This window comes from Platichthys flesus, chromosome 16, assembly GCF_949316205.1.
Source record: "Platichthys flesus chromosome 16, fPlaFle2.1, whole genome shotgun sequence".
NCBI classification, from domain to species: Eukaryota; Metazoa; Chordata; class Actinopteri; order Pleuronectiformes; family Pleuronectidae; genus Platichthys; species Platichthys flesus.
This window is the reverse complement of record NC_084960.1, coordinates 16,381,442-16,395,724: the sequence shown is the minus strand read 5'-3', so window position 1 is coordinate 16,395,724 and position 14,283 is coordinate 16,381,442. Positions and strand designations below refer to the sequence as shown.

Here is a 14,283-nt window from a genome sequence, read left to right as displayed (position 1 = left end):
GTAAGATGTGATATCAAATGACCATAGAATTATCATGGTCATTTTCTGAATTATCCTGAAAGGAACAAACCAACCAAAAAAAGCAAACTGGCAACAAACTGATGCACAGGGCAGTTTTTTGTGTCTTTTTAGGGCTCAGTTTGCCATCAGTGTCCTTCAGAGCTTACTTTCTCTTCCCTGTAGAACTGCTTTGTTAGAGGAAATGTCAAAATGTTGAAACGCTGCCGTCCTTCAACCCGCTGCACTGCAGGTTAATGGGAGGAAGGTGGGACCTTGAAAAGCCGTACAGGAAATCCACATTTCTGCTAAACCCGCTGAATATTAAGCAGAGACGTCTGAAAAGAGGAGTTTTCAGCAGGACGTCTCAATGGCCTGCAGATCTCTCCCAAGGTCTCCCTCATTACCTGCTGGAGAGCAGCCTTTAGTTGTGGCAGTGATGAGTCAGAATGGATGATGTTGGGCCTTAATTACCACTCGGTGACTGCTGCACTTCTGATGTCAGCTGAATACAGGCTCCACAGCTCAAGGACACATATAGCCTTGTTAAAACATGCAACGTTAGCTCAACTGAGTGTCCGTCCATCAGTTCTGCATAGGTGGCTGCTCATGCCACAGCTGACGCCGACCTTTTGAGCACGGACGACTGGGCTCTGGCACTGAACACATTTTACTCAAATTCAAAAATGAGTCTTTATAGTTTCCACTGCATTAAATCAAATGTTAGGGATTTAAATACTTTACAGAAGCTAACTCAGCTGTATGGAACAATAAAAGATTTTGTTAGAAAACAAGATTGTTTGTAAACTCATGTTTGTGAAGATTGACTGCACGTGTGGTCATCTAGTGGTTTTACATTAGTTTGTGGTACTGTTTATTTATTATTAAAATAAGAAACTGAAAATTATACACAGAAACTTCTGCCAGTGGTAGACTTTGTTAAAGATATGATAAACCTGATTAGTTTGTGGCATATTGTTTGTGCATATCTGTTAGTGAAATTGTCCTCAATAACCATCTGTTGCATGAAACTGTAATAGTTTGACATTGACGCATATGTGCGAGTTGCCGCTGTTCTAATTGGTGACCTATGACAAGATATTGGTTAAATGAGTTCTCTTCTAAAATAATATTTCTTAAACTGAAAAGGAAATAATCCTTAGTAACCCTTGCAATAGAAAGGCTTGACCATGAACTGATGAAGTTTTTAACTAACTTTCTACCAAAACCTAAAAGATACATTGCAAAGTATCTTTACTTAAAGCTACCACTGGTGTTGGGACAAGCTTTACACCTCAGTTTGTTGGGATCAATTGAGGACATGACAGAATTTAAGCAGCTACAGTGCAAATTAATGTCAACACCATAAAATATATAACCATAACTGAGACACCATAATCACTGAATACATTTTATTTAAATATTAGATACAATATATACACACAAGACATGTATAAATTCATGTCTGTAGTTCAAAGGCCTGCCAGTTTGTGTAACAAAGTACTTTTGTCATGTTGTCACCAGCCCCAGGTTTATGAGATGTTTTCCTGCATCAGCACATTCAACCTGATAACAAGTCAGACTGGTGTCAACAGCTGAGTAGATTCATCCCATCTCTGTAATTCACTCAATTTGTTAACAAAATACCATCACACGACATATCTTTTGTTTTTTTATTAAATAACTGCACGACATTGATGTTGACAGTTAATGCAGCAGAGACATTGGATTTTAAGACGTCTCCTCCTTGGTGACTCGGTCCTTCTTGAGTGGTCCCTGTTGAGAAGAGAAACATGATCAGCTGTGGGTCACTAACAAACAGCTACTGAAGTCTGCGTGCTGGCTCAGAGAAGCAAATGTTTCCAGAGAGTGAACAGGGAGCTAGCACAAAGGGGAGCTGCTCCCCTGCCTCAATGGAGCGCACTATTGCACTGGAATGGAACCAGAGTTCATACTGAAGATGAACTAGATTACGATCAGTGCGTGGGCACAGAAGCCCAGACAGAGTTAAGCAAATGCCATTTTATTACAGTTGCACAAGTAATATTCCATTCGAGGTTGAAAAAACAAACTAGTTCTTACCATGAACACCTTCTCCTCCCATTTCTGGCAGCGACCATGAACATCTTAAGCAGTCTCCTCCTTGGTGACTCGGTCCTTCTTGAGGGGACCCTGTTGAGAAGAGAAACATGATCAGCTGTGTGTCAACAACAAACAGCTACTGAAGTCTGCGTGCTGGCTCAGATAGCAAATGTTTCCAGAGAGTGAACAGGGAGCTAGCACAAAGGGGAGCTGCTCCCCTGCCTCAATGGAGCGCACTATTGCACTGGAATGGAACCAGAGTTCATACTGAAGATGAACTAGATTACGATCAGTGCGTGGGCACAGAAGCCCAGACAGAGTTTAGCAGCTGCCATTTTATTACAACTACACAGCATGCCATATGATGAAGTTGAAAAATGAAACCGATTCTTACCATGAACACCTTCTTCTCCTCCAATGTCTGGAAGCGACCATGACCGAACTTGGAAGTGGTGTCGATGAACTTGAGGTCAATCTTCTCCAAAGCACGACGGTTGGTCTGTACCAGCAGAGACTGCAAACAAGGAAACAATGTTTTGACATTTTCTAAACTTTATATTTAACCGTACCACTACAAATTGCTGTGAATAACTCACCTTGCGCAGAGTCAGCACCCTTTTCTTGGTCCCCACAACACAGCCCTTCACCATGACAAAGTCGTTGGTCACATCTCCGTAGTGAACAAAACCACCCTTAAATAAAAACAATTAGTGAGCTACATCCGCGTCAATGTAGGATGTGTTAACAACTTACACATTGATGCAGGAACATCACTTACCAGGGGGTTGATGCTCTTGTTGGAAATATCGTACTCTGTAGAGGCGTTGTTCTTAACCAGCTTTCCATCCTTGGTGTGGTAGCCCAGGCCAATCTTGTAGATCTTCTTGTTGATCTCTGTACGGTGGTGGTATCCCTTCTGACCAGCACGGGCCACAGAGAAAGCCACACGGGCAGGATGCCAAGCACCGATACAGGCCACCTTACGCAGACCACGATGAGTCTTACGAGGAAGCTTCTTTGTGTGCCAACGGCTGGTGACACCTTTAAGACAAGACACATCAGTTAGACACAACAAATGGTAAACGTGAATAGGTTAACAAATCTAATTGTCAATTGTTCCTTACCCTTGTATCCGTGACCCTTTGTGATACCAATCACATCGATCATCTCGTCCTGGGTGAAGACAGTGGTGACGGGCACGGCCTGCTCCAGCTTCTCACGGGCCCAGTCTACTTTATCAGCGATGGTGCCACCGTTGAGCTGCACCTCCATGAGGTGAGACTTCTTCTGTCTGATGGGCAGCAGACGCATCTGCACAGTAAACAAACAAGATTTAAAAACAGGCATCTTCAAAACATAACAGTGGTGTGATAGACGTGTAGTCTCAGAAGGAAGGCAGCTGGAAAAATTCCTCATAAGTATCGGGCGCCATGCCTGACGCAATATCCGTGGTCTCATCACTGACAAGCAACAATCTAAATAAGCCAACCATAGAGAAAGAAAACATTCTAACCTGTGTGTGGGCAATGATGCGGACGACCTGGCAGTACTTCTTCATGGTGGCAAAGTCCTTCTCCAGCTGCTTCTTTCCATCATCATCCTGCCATTTCTTGCAGTATTTGGTGAAAGCCTTCTTCTTAGACTTGTACCTGAGAGATCACAGTGTGGCAGGAGAGACATGGGTTGGCACAGGTCCTTCATAACCCCTAAGGGTCAGCGGAAGAACACTGTCCAGAGCTGCTCGCCCCTTCCCCCAGTGGAGGAGGGTGGGCTACATCAGCTGTAGGATTTCAGCTCATGGCACAGTTTCTAAGAAGCACTTTCCACTGGCCAGAGGAGCCCGGAGCTCATCAGGGAACGAGGCACCTGAGCGGAGCTGCCACAGGGGCCACCGTAATGTTAGACTCGCTCAGTGAAAACAGGTCATTTTAATTTCCACTGGGCAACTAACATCTGCTTCAGAATATTAGAAAACCAACATGTAAGCTCACCAGTTCTTGTAGAACCGACGCTTGCACTCATCGCTGACGTGCTCGGCGAAGATGGTCTTGAAGGAACGCAGGCCGCGGGGAGTGTTGACGTATCCAACGACTCCAACCACGATCATGGGAGGAGTCTCCAGAATGGTCACAGCCTCCACCACTTCCTTCTTGTTCACCTCTGCAATGCAATTACACATTTAGTTTGCATTTCAAGATCTTTGAACATCCATCAACTGCACCCACTGACTCATTATGGTAGTGACTGCGCTCAGTGCTCGACATTCAGCAAGGGGTTGAACCCATTATGTCCGCCCGTCGAGGGAATCATCATAGGCAGAACCACCATTTCCTGACAAACTGACCCATTGAAGCAGGGTTTACATTTAAAGTTATAAAAGTGTGATAAAGCAAACTGCTGGAAAAGGTCTACAAGCATCCACATGCCATACAAATCCAATAGCTTAATGTAGGTCTTGGCCATAAAGTAACAATTATGATAAGAGTACAAAACTAACGTCATATTTACACTCATTCATGCGAATAAGTGTTAGGCCCATGCCGCCCATTTCAGGGTGACATAAGTGCGGTCCCACTCACTTGATCCAGGTCTGTCGACCTCGCGAACGATGTGGGTCATGCCGGCCTTGTAGCCCAGGAAGGCGGTCAGGTGCACGGGCTTGCTGGCGTCATCCTTGGGGAAGCTCTTGGCCTTACCGCGGTGGCGGCGACTCCTCTTGCGGGGCAGGAAGCCCAGAGACCCGTGGCGTGGAGCCGAAAACTTTCGGTGAGACTGTGGAGGGAAGACACGGTCAGACGATCCTTGACGAAAAGCGAGAGGCTGTTTATTAATGCCAGTGTAAACTACAGCTAAGGACGGCCTAGCATTTACCACGATGTTAGCATGGTTAGCTTCTTTGAATCAGCACAGTCACCGATTAAAGCTCAATATAAAAATACTAATTAAATGACATGTTCGATTGTAGTGTTTATTCACAGTTAAACAAATGCAAACGAGTTTAAGTCACTTAAAAAAGCTCTTAGAAGAGGCAAGCGTCAAGCAGCCATTTTGGCCGGCGTTCCTTTCAAAGCATTCAAACGTCCAGATTTTGAAAGATTTAAGAAATAATCAAAAAAGGGACATAAAGAGCGAACACCTAAACTGTGCATATGTCTGAGATGAATTACAAACAGCGGATGGTTGAGATAAACAGAGATTGTTCCTGAGCGCAAAGAGAAGAGCTGACTCACCATGTTGTCACCCGTCCGATTTTAAAGAGGACTGAGAACGGGCCGATCACCATTTTATAGCCCCGCAAGTATCGCGAGGCTGTCCTCAGTCACAAGTATCGCGAGACTGTCCTTAGAGAGGCTGCCCCCACCACAGTTCGTCCTATAGGTGCATTACACTCCGCTGCCGCTAGATGCCGCACTTTCAGTTTATAAACAAAAATATAATATTGAAATTAATCTAAAGTTAAACCCGTATCCGTTTCGAATCATTGGTACTTGCGTACCGTGCTGTGAACTGATCGGGTCCATTCTACACCCAGGACCTGGTCAAACGTTACACCCCAGCCCATCCTCTTTGCTCTGCTTCGGCCAATCGGCGTTTTGCTCCCTCACTATGAGCTAAACACTCACCACTGTTTGACATCAGGACAGCAGAAGGTCTAGACATCTTCTACCGCAGACTAACTAAACACCTCTTCCGACTACACCTTGAACAACAGTTTAAACTATACATTTAGTAGCACTTAAATTACACTAATTTATAACACTTTGTAGTTTGTCTTTCTTGAAGAAATTGTACTTTATTGATTCTTGTTGTTCCGGGTTCGTACCCTCATGGTTGAATAATTATTGTAAGTCGCTTCGGATAAAAGCTTCAGCTAAATGAAATGTAATGTGCAACTTCATTATCCAGTGAAACTTAATATTTAATTCACATAAGGAAAGTTACCTCTTTGGTTGTTGTTTATTTTCATATCCGATATTAATCTCATCATCATAAATAAACTACTAAAAAAGCCCTTCAAAAATACATCACAGTAGAAAGTGAACAAGCTGTATCACCATTTATTACATCTCAGTCATGACCATAACGAAAAAAAAAGTTAATCAATACACCTTTTAGATTAAGGCAGCAATATTTTGTTTTATGTCCAGTGTTTTAACATGTTTCAGATAAATATTTAATTGTGTTGATAGGTATTCATTCCCCTGAATATCAACAGGTTCACGTTTGAATATCCTTTATATTAGCTTTTTTAAATCATTATCTAATAAGAAAAGTATGTGTCTTTTGGAAGGTTGGCTGCAGTTCCATTTTTACGTGTGTGTTGTATAGTCATTGTTATTTAATAGCATAATATACATAACCCATGCACCAATGAAAACATATCACCAGGCCCCCACCAGGCCTCCTTGTACTGTGGCTTTCCTCCAGTTATGAGAACAGAGAAGAGGGGCACATCCAGGAGACATGAAAAGCCAAGCTGAAGTTAATGATCATTGATTCTTATCACAGCTTGTGTTGAAAATGTAAAAGGCTGTAAATGGTTACATTTAAACAGCACACACACCTGATTTGTCACTCATCTACTCAGCAGATTGTCATTAATGTCTTGTTTCATTCAGCTACAGGAATGCAGGGTAATGCAGTGATGCAGGAAGAGAGTGGGCCGCATTTTATTATCCAGCTTCTGTACTTAATGCAGTTGTACACACCATGCAGTTTCTCAGGAGATGCAGAATACAGGTATTAGAATATTTTCCTCGCACTCATGCTACAGTGCTGATGCAGTTGAAGTCTTTAAGAGGGTTTGGATTTTCCCACACAGCAATAAAACCTTACACAACTCATCGAGGACGACGGCAACGCCACTGCTCACTCTCCGAGCCTCTTCATCATTGTTTGAAAATGTAAATCAACGTTTGATTTGTGTCACACACAGAAAAACAGAAAAATCACATCTCTTTTCAAAGATGCCTGTAAAAGGTTCACTCAAATAGTCCCCACATATAAAGTCAACCTTGAGTGTCCCTCCTGGTCCCGGTTTGTAGAATATCAGATTTGCCGGTAGAGACACCTCCGAAGTCCAAACCAACCCTTTCCTCCATTCGTCTACCGAGGTTATGTCCCCCGTGTCCTCATGACAATGTCTGCATGTGCTTCTGCTGCTGGGAAACACCCAGCTCAGCACAGACAACCTTCAGGATGCAAGGCCCTCCTGTTCAAGGTTCATCTCGTGGAAGAAGGTCTTTCCAAATTCATAGGTGCTTATCATGATCGCACAGGCTGGGGCCACTTTGATCACCCTGGGCATGAAACCTGGGGAAAATTCAAATGTTTCAATTCTGGGCAGAGCTTAAGGTTGTATTTCTACTTCACATAACAATACAGTGGTAAGTGTTTACCTGCAAAAAGCCCCCTGTAGCCCACCTCAACCCATATCTTCTTCATCATGTGCCACGTGGACGAAGTTTTCTTCAAGGGACCTAGAAGAAAAGGGGAATTAGATATTGTTTAAAAAACTCAGCACTGCAAATAAATTAGATAAATCTCAAACCAGAAGTAAGCACACACCTCCTAGAGTATCCATCTCTCCCAGTTGGATCTGTCTGCGAGTCTTCACCACGTCAAAAGGCAGTGTGAGGATCCCAGCGATCTAAACACGATGACAGAGAATGTGATTAAAGATCGTACTGTAAATAAAGATGGACGACGCATCTTAACTTCTTCCCAGGAAACATGAACATTTTCACAAACGCCATAATATGACAGAAACCATCTATGAGAACAATTTGTTTAACATGGACTTTGACTCTTGGTCCATCTCCCATCTCCTAACGAAGAGGAGACAGGGATTATGTGTTATACTGTAGCCAGCCACCAGGGGACGATCAAGATGCTTTGGCTTCACTTTTGCGGACTTTAAATACAGTCTATGGCCCCGGACAGTAAACAGACAGTGCACAGACACTGGTTTCATGTCAAAAATTGAAATGTCATCAGAACAAACTTTTCATTTGACTTGCTCAAATTTTGCTCAAGGGAATTATGGTACTGTGGGTGTGGGTCAAACACTGGCCTGAATCTCTCAGTGTCTCCATCAAGGAACTTGTTTTATGACTGTGCTATCAGATGTTTGTTGTAGTAAAGTGAGTCTGATGTACTATACGAGTACAGTTGACTGTCGTCAACCGTTTAAGGAAACATCAAACTACATTTTAATTTACTGGTTCACCCTTTAATTTCAAGCAGAAGATGCATTTGATTACCACCAGCTTTCATTGGAAATAGTCCGGAAAGCATAAACAGGTAAGTGCTGCAGCAGAGTGTTCATGTACTCACAGCTCCAGAGACACCTCCTGCAGTAAAGCTGATGGGGAAGTTGGCCTGAGACCTTCCAAACTGTTCACATAACTGGGCCTTCAGCAGTTCATAGTTAAACCAATACAAGCCTGCAAGGACACAAAAACATTCAGGGTTTGTTTGCTTATTATATCAGTTATTTTAAAACTTCTGAAGTCACTAATTTTGTGACTTTCTCTTGAGCTGTTCCTGCCATTTTTACCGCTGCAAAGCAGTTTATGTTTTGTATTGCTGTTTGTCTTTTAGCAAAAAATTTCTAAAGAAATAACAGAGATCTTGATGAAAAAAATCTGAACTATGTAGAGTACTAATGTCTATGAAAAGGTCAAAATGTGGTGAGATTCAGATAATTATCACAATTTTGTTCTTTATTAAGTTAGTGTGCATATAACAATAAGAGCAGGAGATGGCAACGTCCAGCAATGTGTAGTTAAGATTATGAATGTTGAAAATGTCTTTGTGCATAGTTCATATATCTGAATTCAATACATGTATATGCAATATGATGATAAAGTGGCTGATCATATGGCATTGTATGCGCTCTCCGAGTGCCTGTTAAAGGTGATTTGCTGCGGAAAATGTCCTTAAACGAAGTGATTCTGAATAATGACAGGATGGATGAATGAATGCAGGAAGGCAGTGCAGAAGGTATACAGAGTGTAACAGATATCTTCAGAAGAATTTTTTTTTAATTTAGTTATTACCTCTGCCAAGACATGATCTGTGTTTGCTGTTGAATGTTGGTGTATATGTTTTTTTAACAGGATTACAAAAAACTAAAGAATCTGAGGTCGGATGGGACATGGGACCAGAGAAAAGCCTTTAAAAACAGTGTGTGCATTTATCTGTGTTCTGAAGAAGGAATGATCACATGGGGCAGCAGAGGACTGAAACATGCTGCAGGGGTTAAGGTAAACCAACAGATGAGACTTTACAGTCAGATTTCAACTCAATGCCACGTTAAGATTCCCACAGATTATTACAGTCTATTGGACTGTGTGGTGCTGCTCTCACCTGAGAAAGGGACATCTCTTAGAATGGTGGGTGCCCAGCCCCTCCACAGAGACAGCAGGCCGTCCTGGGCCACAGCAGAGCGGATACACGCTCGCAGCTCGCTGTAGGGCTGCCGACGGGCCTGCATCTTAGTCCTGATCAGCTCTAAAGGACTGATGACCGTCACAGCCCCCACTACGACCGACACACACACATAAACAAACAAACATGGCAAGTCAAGTTAATGCAGGTATCTTGAAAAGCATCAAAATTAGTTTCCTATGAAAGAAAATAGACTGAGGTGTGTTAGCCTTAAATTGAATCAATGCAGTTCTTGAATATTTTTATTTTTTTATATGACACCCCATGAATTCTGTCTGAACACTGCGAACACAATACGGTTTCAGGCGCTTACATCTGGCCAGACCACCAGCCACGAGAGGAACATGGCTGCCCTGAAAGCCCAGACCGAATGTCAGGTAGTTTCGCAGCTGGTCATAGCAGGTGAAGTAGATGACAGTGGCAGGTACCGCCATAACACTAAAAACACACCCACAACAAAACAAGCATTTAATATCCAGTGATAACAAGGAAAGTTATCTTTAATCATCTACCAGAGTCCAAAGTACTTTGGACTCTGGTAGATGACCAGAGTGTTTGGGTGACCAAATAATTTGGTGAGTATTTCTTGAATAGAAATTCATCAATTTCTTGATGACAGTCTAGAAACTTACAGTGTCGGTGGTAGTCCACTCCACAAAGACCTGAGTCCTTCATGTCGACTGATTTTCACAAAAGCATCCTGTGGCAGAAACAAACACAATGAAATGTCAGTTCATTTTGAGGAGGACAAATCCAAAAAGTGAAGCAGCCACATTACCAGTACTCACTAAAGTTCCGCTGAAATGTGTTGGTGCTTTGTACCAGCTGCTGTAGCTGGTTCTGTTCTGACAAACGTAGATGTGATCCATCAGTCCATTACAATACAGGAAACATTTCCCTGGGAGGCAGAACAAACAGCAGTCAGCACATTCATATTACCAGCAAAGTACATGACTGGGGACTTAGCAGAATTTAGAGCCAAGCAGGAGAATCTAAAAACAAAGCCATTATTGAAAGTAGCATCTCACAACATTAGTCTGAGCTGATTCCATTTGCATGTTTAATAACTTGATGTGAAACATCCTGTACAGATGAGAGAATAGGTGATTGAAAATAATACATCAGAAGGCAATGACGGCAGAGCCTATGATACAAAAACAAAATGTCAGTATTTTGTAGAAAACGGCAGATGCTGCTGCAAAGAGCAACTGATAAACACGCATCTGTGAAGGAGGGAAGAATGACGAGTATCATCCACACAAAGGAGGATCAAAAATAAATTCATAATATTACCAAAATAAAAGAAACTCACAAATGAATGTTGTAGTGACTATTCTTGCATTTGGTTCTTTTTATTATGGTCTGATTAGTCAAACATTTGTTTTTCATCTTGGCTTCGTTCTTCTAAACTACAGCAAAAAACAAATGAAAGTATATTAAGTGAGAAGGATGAGTAATTGTTTAACATTTTAGTGAGGAGTGCCCCCTGTTCAGTTGTATACTGTGTCTATTTTCAGTGAAGTTGGTGCTACTAAACAGTAGATTCTGATAACCACACTTCACACTTTCATTCACGTGGATGTACGTGTTTGTTAGTCAAACGGGGTCATGAACACAGAGCTGTGCTGAAGACGGCAGGTCAGATACTCACACTTGGAAGGGCGGATGACGCCGCCCCAAGGAGCAGACTCACAGGCCAAAGCTGTGAACAAAAACACAGAGGAGGACAGAGCATAATAAACCAGAGGCGTAGACAAGAGTAGGGATGTTAGAAAAGCATTGAGATCCCAACAAGCAGCTGTTAAAGGCAAAGTCAGGGTTTAATGCTAGAGTGGGATCTCGTCATACCGTTGTGAAACGGGGCTTGCTGAGCCTGCAGCCGGATCTTCACGACGTCCAGCGGCGTGACTGCAAACAAACAAATGGATTCATGTCATTTCTAGGACACAAGACTCTTGACAAAAAAGTAAGTGGGTGAAATTAAAAGTAGATATGAAATTGGTCAATAATCGACTAAGCTACTTGGATAAACCCTTCATAACAACTTCATTCAACTAGAATTACCCCACTACGGCTGTATGCCCCACAAACCACTGCAGTTTCCATGTATATATTTCGAGATGCTTTTTCTTCCAGATTGATATCAGGTCACTGTGACCTTTGTCGCATGAAAAGTGGGTCTCTGGTGGAGCTGGAGCCAATTTTCATTAAATGTGGCTTCAAACACGACATCACTGACGCATGCACAAAAAGTATTGTAACGATATGATGAGGATTTCTATGGGTTTGAGATTTGCTGGAAACATTTAAGATAATGGAATAACACAAATCAACTAAAACATACAAATTTAGGGTTAGACTAACTAACTTTTTTTTACATTTGAATGCGGAAAATTGACTAATCTTTTGGGTTCAGTCTGTTAATCGGATATATTTGAAGATGTCTGTTTGGACCCAAAAACTACAATATTTTATAGAGTATACTAATTGATTTATTGAGAAATAATAAAATAACCATCAGTTAGTGTGAATGGAAAGACAGTAACCGTCTCCGACTTATTTTCTACATGACTCACCAAATAAAGATGTGAGAAGGGCTCCAGTGCCAGAGGCCACCATCTGCTGCAATGGAGAGATTGCAGCCACTGGGTCACTGACGGCCCGGTCCCCCATCCTGCCCACCTGTCAGACCGAGAGAACCACCACAGCGTGTCAGCCTGGGAAAACAGAGACCTGTAACTGACGTGTAACATAGGAACTGCTCACTGCAGTCAGGGCTTATTATGGTCTGCCTGTTATGTTCCTGTCACACAAGATAAGCAGGATGAGCAACTCTGCCTTTGCAGCCACTTTTAGTGACAAAACAATTCATAAAAAATTTTCCCCATGAGGTGAGGAGACTGTGTCAGGGTGGAGATGTTATGATGGGGTCAAAGAAACATAAGCATAGCTTATCTATGAGGCGCATTTCTCCAATCTCACCAGACAGCCAGTGAGAGTTACGCCTCACGGCCCACTCCTAAAGTGAGCGAGTGGGTAGTAGTAGACAAATAAAAATGGTCAAACAAAAATATGTCTCTTAAAAGTGGGTTTCAAAAATGTTTCACTCCATAATCAATAGAGGCCAACTTTTCTGGTGGTTGCCAATAGTCACCATTCCTCCCCTGAGTTTTCCTATTTCTGGACTTAATTACATTTAAGTGTGACAGTTACAGCCCCTTGCCCTTCAGGGTTTGTCTGCACCATTAGCTGTTTTGCCAAACAAGTTTCCTTTAAACTAACAACAGAAAAGCCCAAAACAAATGTGGAGGTAAATGTGTGTATTTAAAAATCATAAAATGTACTCTAAACTACATGGTACTTTGGGAGTAATCATGTAAGCTCATGTTTATTGATATCTTTATCCTATTTGGTCTGACCTATCCAAATCAAAGTCAAATGTATTCTTAATTCAGTCATTTGTACAGGACATAACTGGATTGAAATCCCGTTTCTCTCTGATACCAAGTGTAAACATAAGTAGACAAACGTATAAGTAAACAACATATGAACTACTAATAACTGCATCCAGCAGTATTTAATTATAATTCCTATTAATATAACCAAATAATCATTCAACACAAAAAAGCACAGCAATGGTTGAGTCCGTTAATAAAAATTTAAAATGATCCAAAAGGAGTATCCATGAAGTTCCCAGCTAGTTTTAAACAAAAAACATTTTAGAAGTTAAGACACTGCCAATAGCTGCAATAAATATTATTTAAAGAAGTGAATACATTTAAACCTAAGAATTTTCACTATCTTCTCATGTCTTCTTATAGGGTTGGTGTTTTCATAGGCTATTCCATAACAAGGGCACTGAGTTGAACTGTTACATGATGGACTCTTTATAAAACCATTAGCTGGCTAACATCTCTGCACAGACTAAATACATATTATTCTCACCATGGTCGAGCAGAGGTGAAGATGTTGGATTAAGTTCAATGATCACACGCACCGAGTTACAATACTAGTGTGTGAACCGTTTATGCCCCTGTCAACCTCTGACTGAGCTTTAGCATCGCGGCTAGCTTAGCTTCATCTTAGCATTTCGTGTTAGAGAGATAACAGCAAGCTAGCTAACGTTTCTCACCTTTACTGTTGCTGACAGTGTAGCAGGAAACAGACGTCTTCGTCCATGACAGCTGTGCGTAGCATGACAATGCTACACTGAAGAGCTAACTCCTCCGTGAGGGACAGATGAGGAGATAAACCCTGCTTGTTTTAGGGGGTCGAGCGCGTGTCCGGGTAGCTGAGCCAGAGGAGATGCGCGCAACCGGCACAGATCTACACAACGGCACGTTCTGCGATGGTACTGCGTGAGTGAGGCAGAGCGGCTGGTGCGTGTGTTTTGTAGATCGGCGGTGAAACAGGTCAGCGCCCTGATGCTGCTTTTACAGTTAGGGAATAAGTTATGGGATCATTTAGAAGATTGTAACGTAAAAAACCGCCTAGACCTGGTCCGACGAGGTAAAATGAAATTGGTTCCACACATTTCAAAATTTGTGTTCAAAATTCAATTGTTCCTTGTTGACCTGTTGACCAAGTCCAGGTGGGGGTTGATCTGCGGTTAAACAGCACTAATAATAATAATAATGATGAATATTTGATAAAATAAAAAAGTGTAAGTTTAACCTTAACTTCCAAGCGGAGTTTAAATTCATCGTCTTGAACTGCAGCTGTTGTATAAAAACATGTCTGTCTGAGGAGCTG

The 14,283-nt window shown here is 42.0% G+C and overlaps 2 protein-coding genes and 3 non-coding genes across 9 annotated transcripts; all 5 read right to left on the bottom strand.

Annotated features, from left to right (window-relative positions):
• Window positions 1-1,656: 1,656 nt before the first annotated feature.
• rpl3 (ribosomal protein L3) lies at window positions 1,657-5,388 on the bottom strand. 3 transcript variants are annotated; one of them, XM_062407626.1, is made up of 10 exons: window positions 5,310-5,388; window positions 4,659-4,851; window positions 4,071-4,239; window positions 3,593-3,728; window positions 3,204-3,390; window positions 2,858-3,120; window positions 2,676-2,771; window positions 2,474-2,593; window positions 2,080-2,169; window positions 1,657-1,773 (listed from the first exon to the last, which is right to left on the bottom strand). In XM_062407626.1, exons 1-9 carry the CDS (start codon window positions 5,310-5,312, stop codon window positions 2,125-2,127), a joined length of 1,212 nt encoding a protein of 403 aa, XP_062263610.1. In that variant the 5' UTR covers window positions 5,313-5,388; the 3' UTR covers window positions 1,657-1,773; window positions 2,080-2,124. The 3 variants fall into 3 exon arrangements, with proteins under 3 accessions (XP_062263610.1, XP_062263611.1, XP_062263612.1); XM_062407627.1 differs by having other exon boundaries at window positions 2,115-2,169; XM_062407628.1 differs by lacking the exon at window positions 2,080-2,169.
• LOC133971654 (small nucleolar RNA SNORA54) lies at window positions 1,852-1,982 on the bottom strand. The gene has a single exon (XR_009924404.1). It is a non-coding gene; the product is annotated as a small nucleolar RNA SNORA54 (small nucleolar RNA).
• Window positions 2,247-2,377, bottom strand: LOC133971653 (small nucleolar RNA SNORA54). The gene has a single exon (XR_009924403.1). It is a non-coding gene; the product is annotated as a small nucleolar RNA SNORA54 (small nucleolar RNA).
• Window positions 3,457-3,548, bottom strand: LOC133971657 (small nucleolar RNA U83B). The gene has a single exon (XR_009924407.1). It is a non-coding gene; the product is annotated as a small nucleolar RNA U83B (small nucleolar RNA).
• Window positions 5,389-6,121: 733 nt separating the features above from the next.
• On the bottom strand, window positions 6,122-13,860 carry slc25a39 (solute carrier family 25 member 39). 3 transcript variants are annotated; one of them, XM_062407173.1, is made up of 12 exons: window positions 13,664-13,860; window positions 12,108-12,264; window positions 11,380-11,439; window positions 11,183-11,233; window positions 10,320-10,429; window positions 10,164-10,231; window positions 9,845-9,969; window positions 9,451-9,624; window positions 8,416-8,525; window positions 7,648-7,729; window positions 7,479-7,559; window positions 6,122-7,392 (listed from the first exon to the last, which is right to left on the bottom strand). In XM_062407173.1, the coding sequence occupies exons 2-12, from the start codon at window positions 12,202-12,204 to the stop codon at window positions 7,274-7,276; spliced, it is 1,077 nt and encodes a 358-aa protein (XP_062263157.1). In that variant the 5' UTR covers window positions 12,205-12,264; window positions 13,664-13,860; the 3' UTR covers window positions 6,122-7,273. The 3 variants fall into 3 exon arrangements, with proteins under 3 accessions (XP_062263157.1, XP_062263156.1, XP_062263155.1); XM_062407172.1 differs by having other exon boundaries at window positions 12,108-12,213; XM_062407171.1 differs by having other exon boundaries at window positions 12,108-12,248; window positions 13,664-13,859.
• Window positions 13,861-14,283: the final 423 nt, after the last annotated feature.

Coding starts and splice junctions, on each gene's coding strand:
- rpl3 (XM_062407626.1), bottom strand. Junction 2,772..2,857: donor ACAAGAGCATCAACCCCCTG/GTAAGTGATGTT, acceptor TTTTTATTTAAG/GGTGGTTTTGTTCACTACGG. Junction 2,594..2,675: donor GGGTGCTGACTCTGCGCAAG/GTGAGTTATTCA, acceptor CCTTGTTTGCAG/TCTCTGCTGGTACAGACCAA.
- slc25a39 (XM_062407173.1), bottom strand. CDS start 12,204: ATGGGGGACCGGGCCGTCAGTGACCCAGTGGCTGCAATCTCTCCATTG. Junction 11,234..11,379: donor GCAAGCCCCGTTTCACAACG/GTATGACGAGAT, acceptor TTTTGTTCACAG/CTTTGGCCTGTGAGTCTGCT. Junction 9,625..9,844: donor GGCTGGTGGTCTGGCCAGAT/GTAAGCGCCTGA, acceptor TGTCGGTCGTAG/TGGGGGCTGTGACGGTCATC.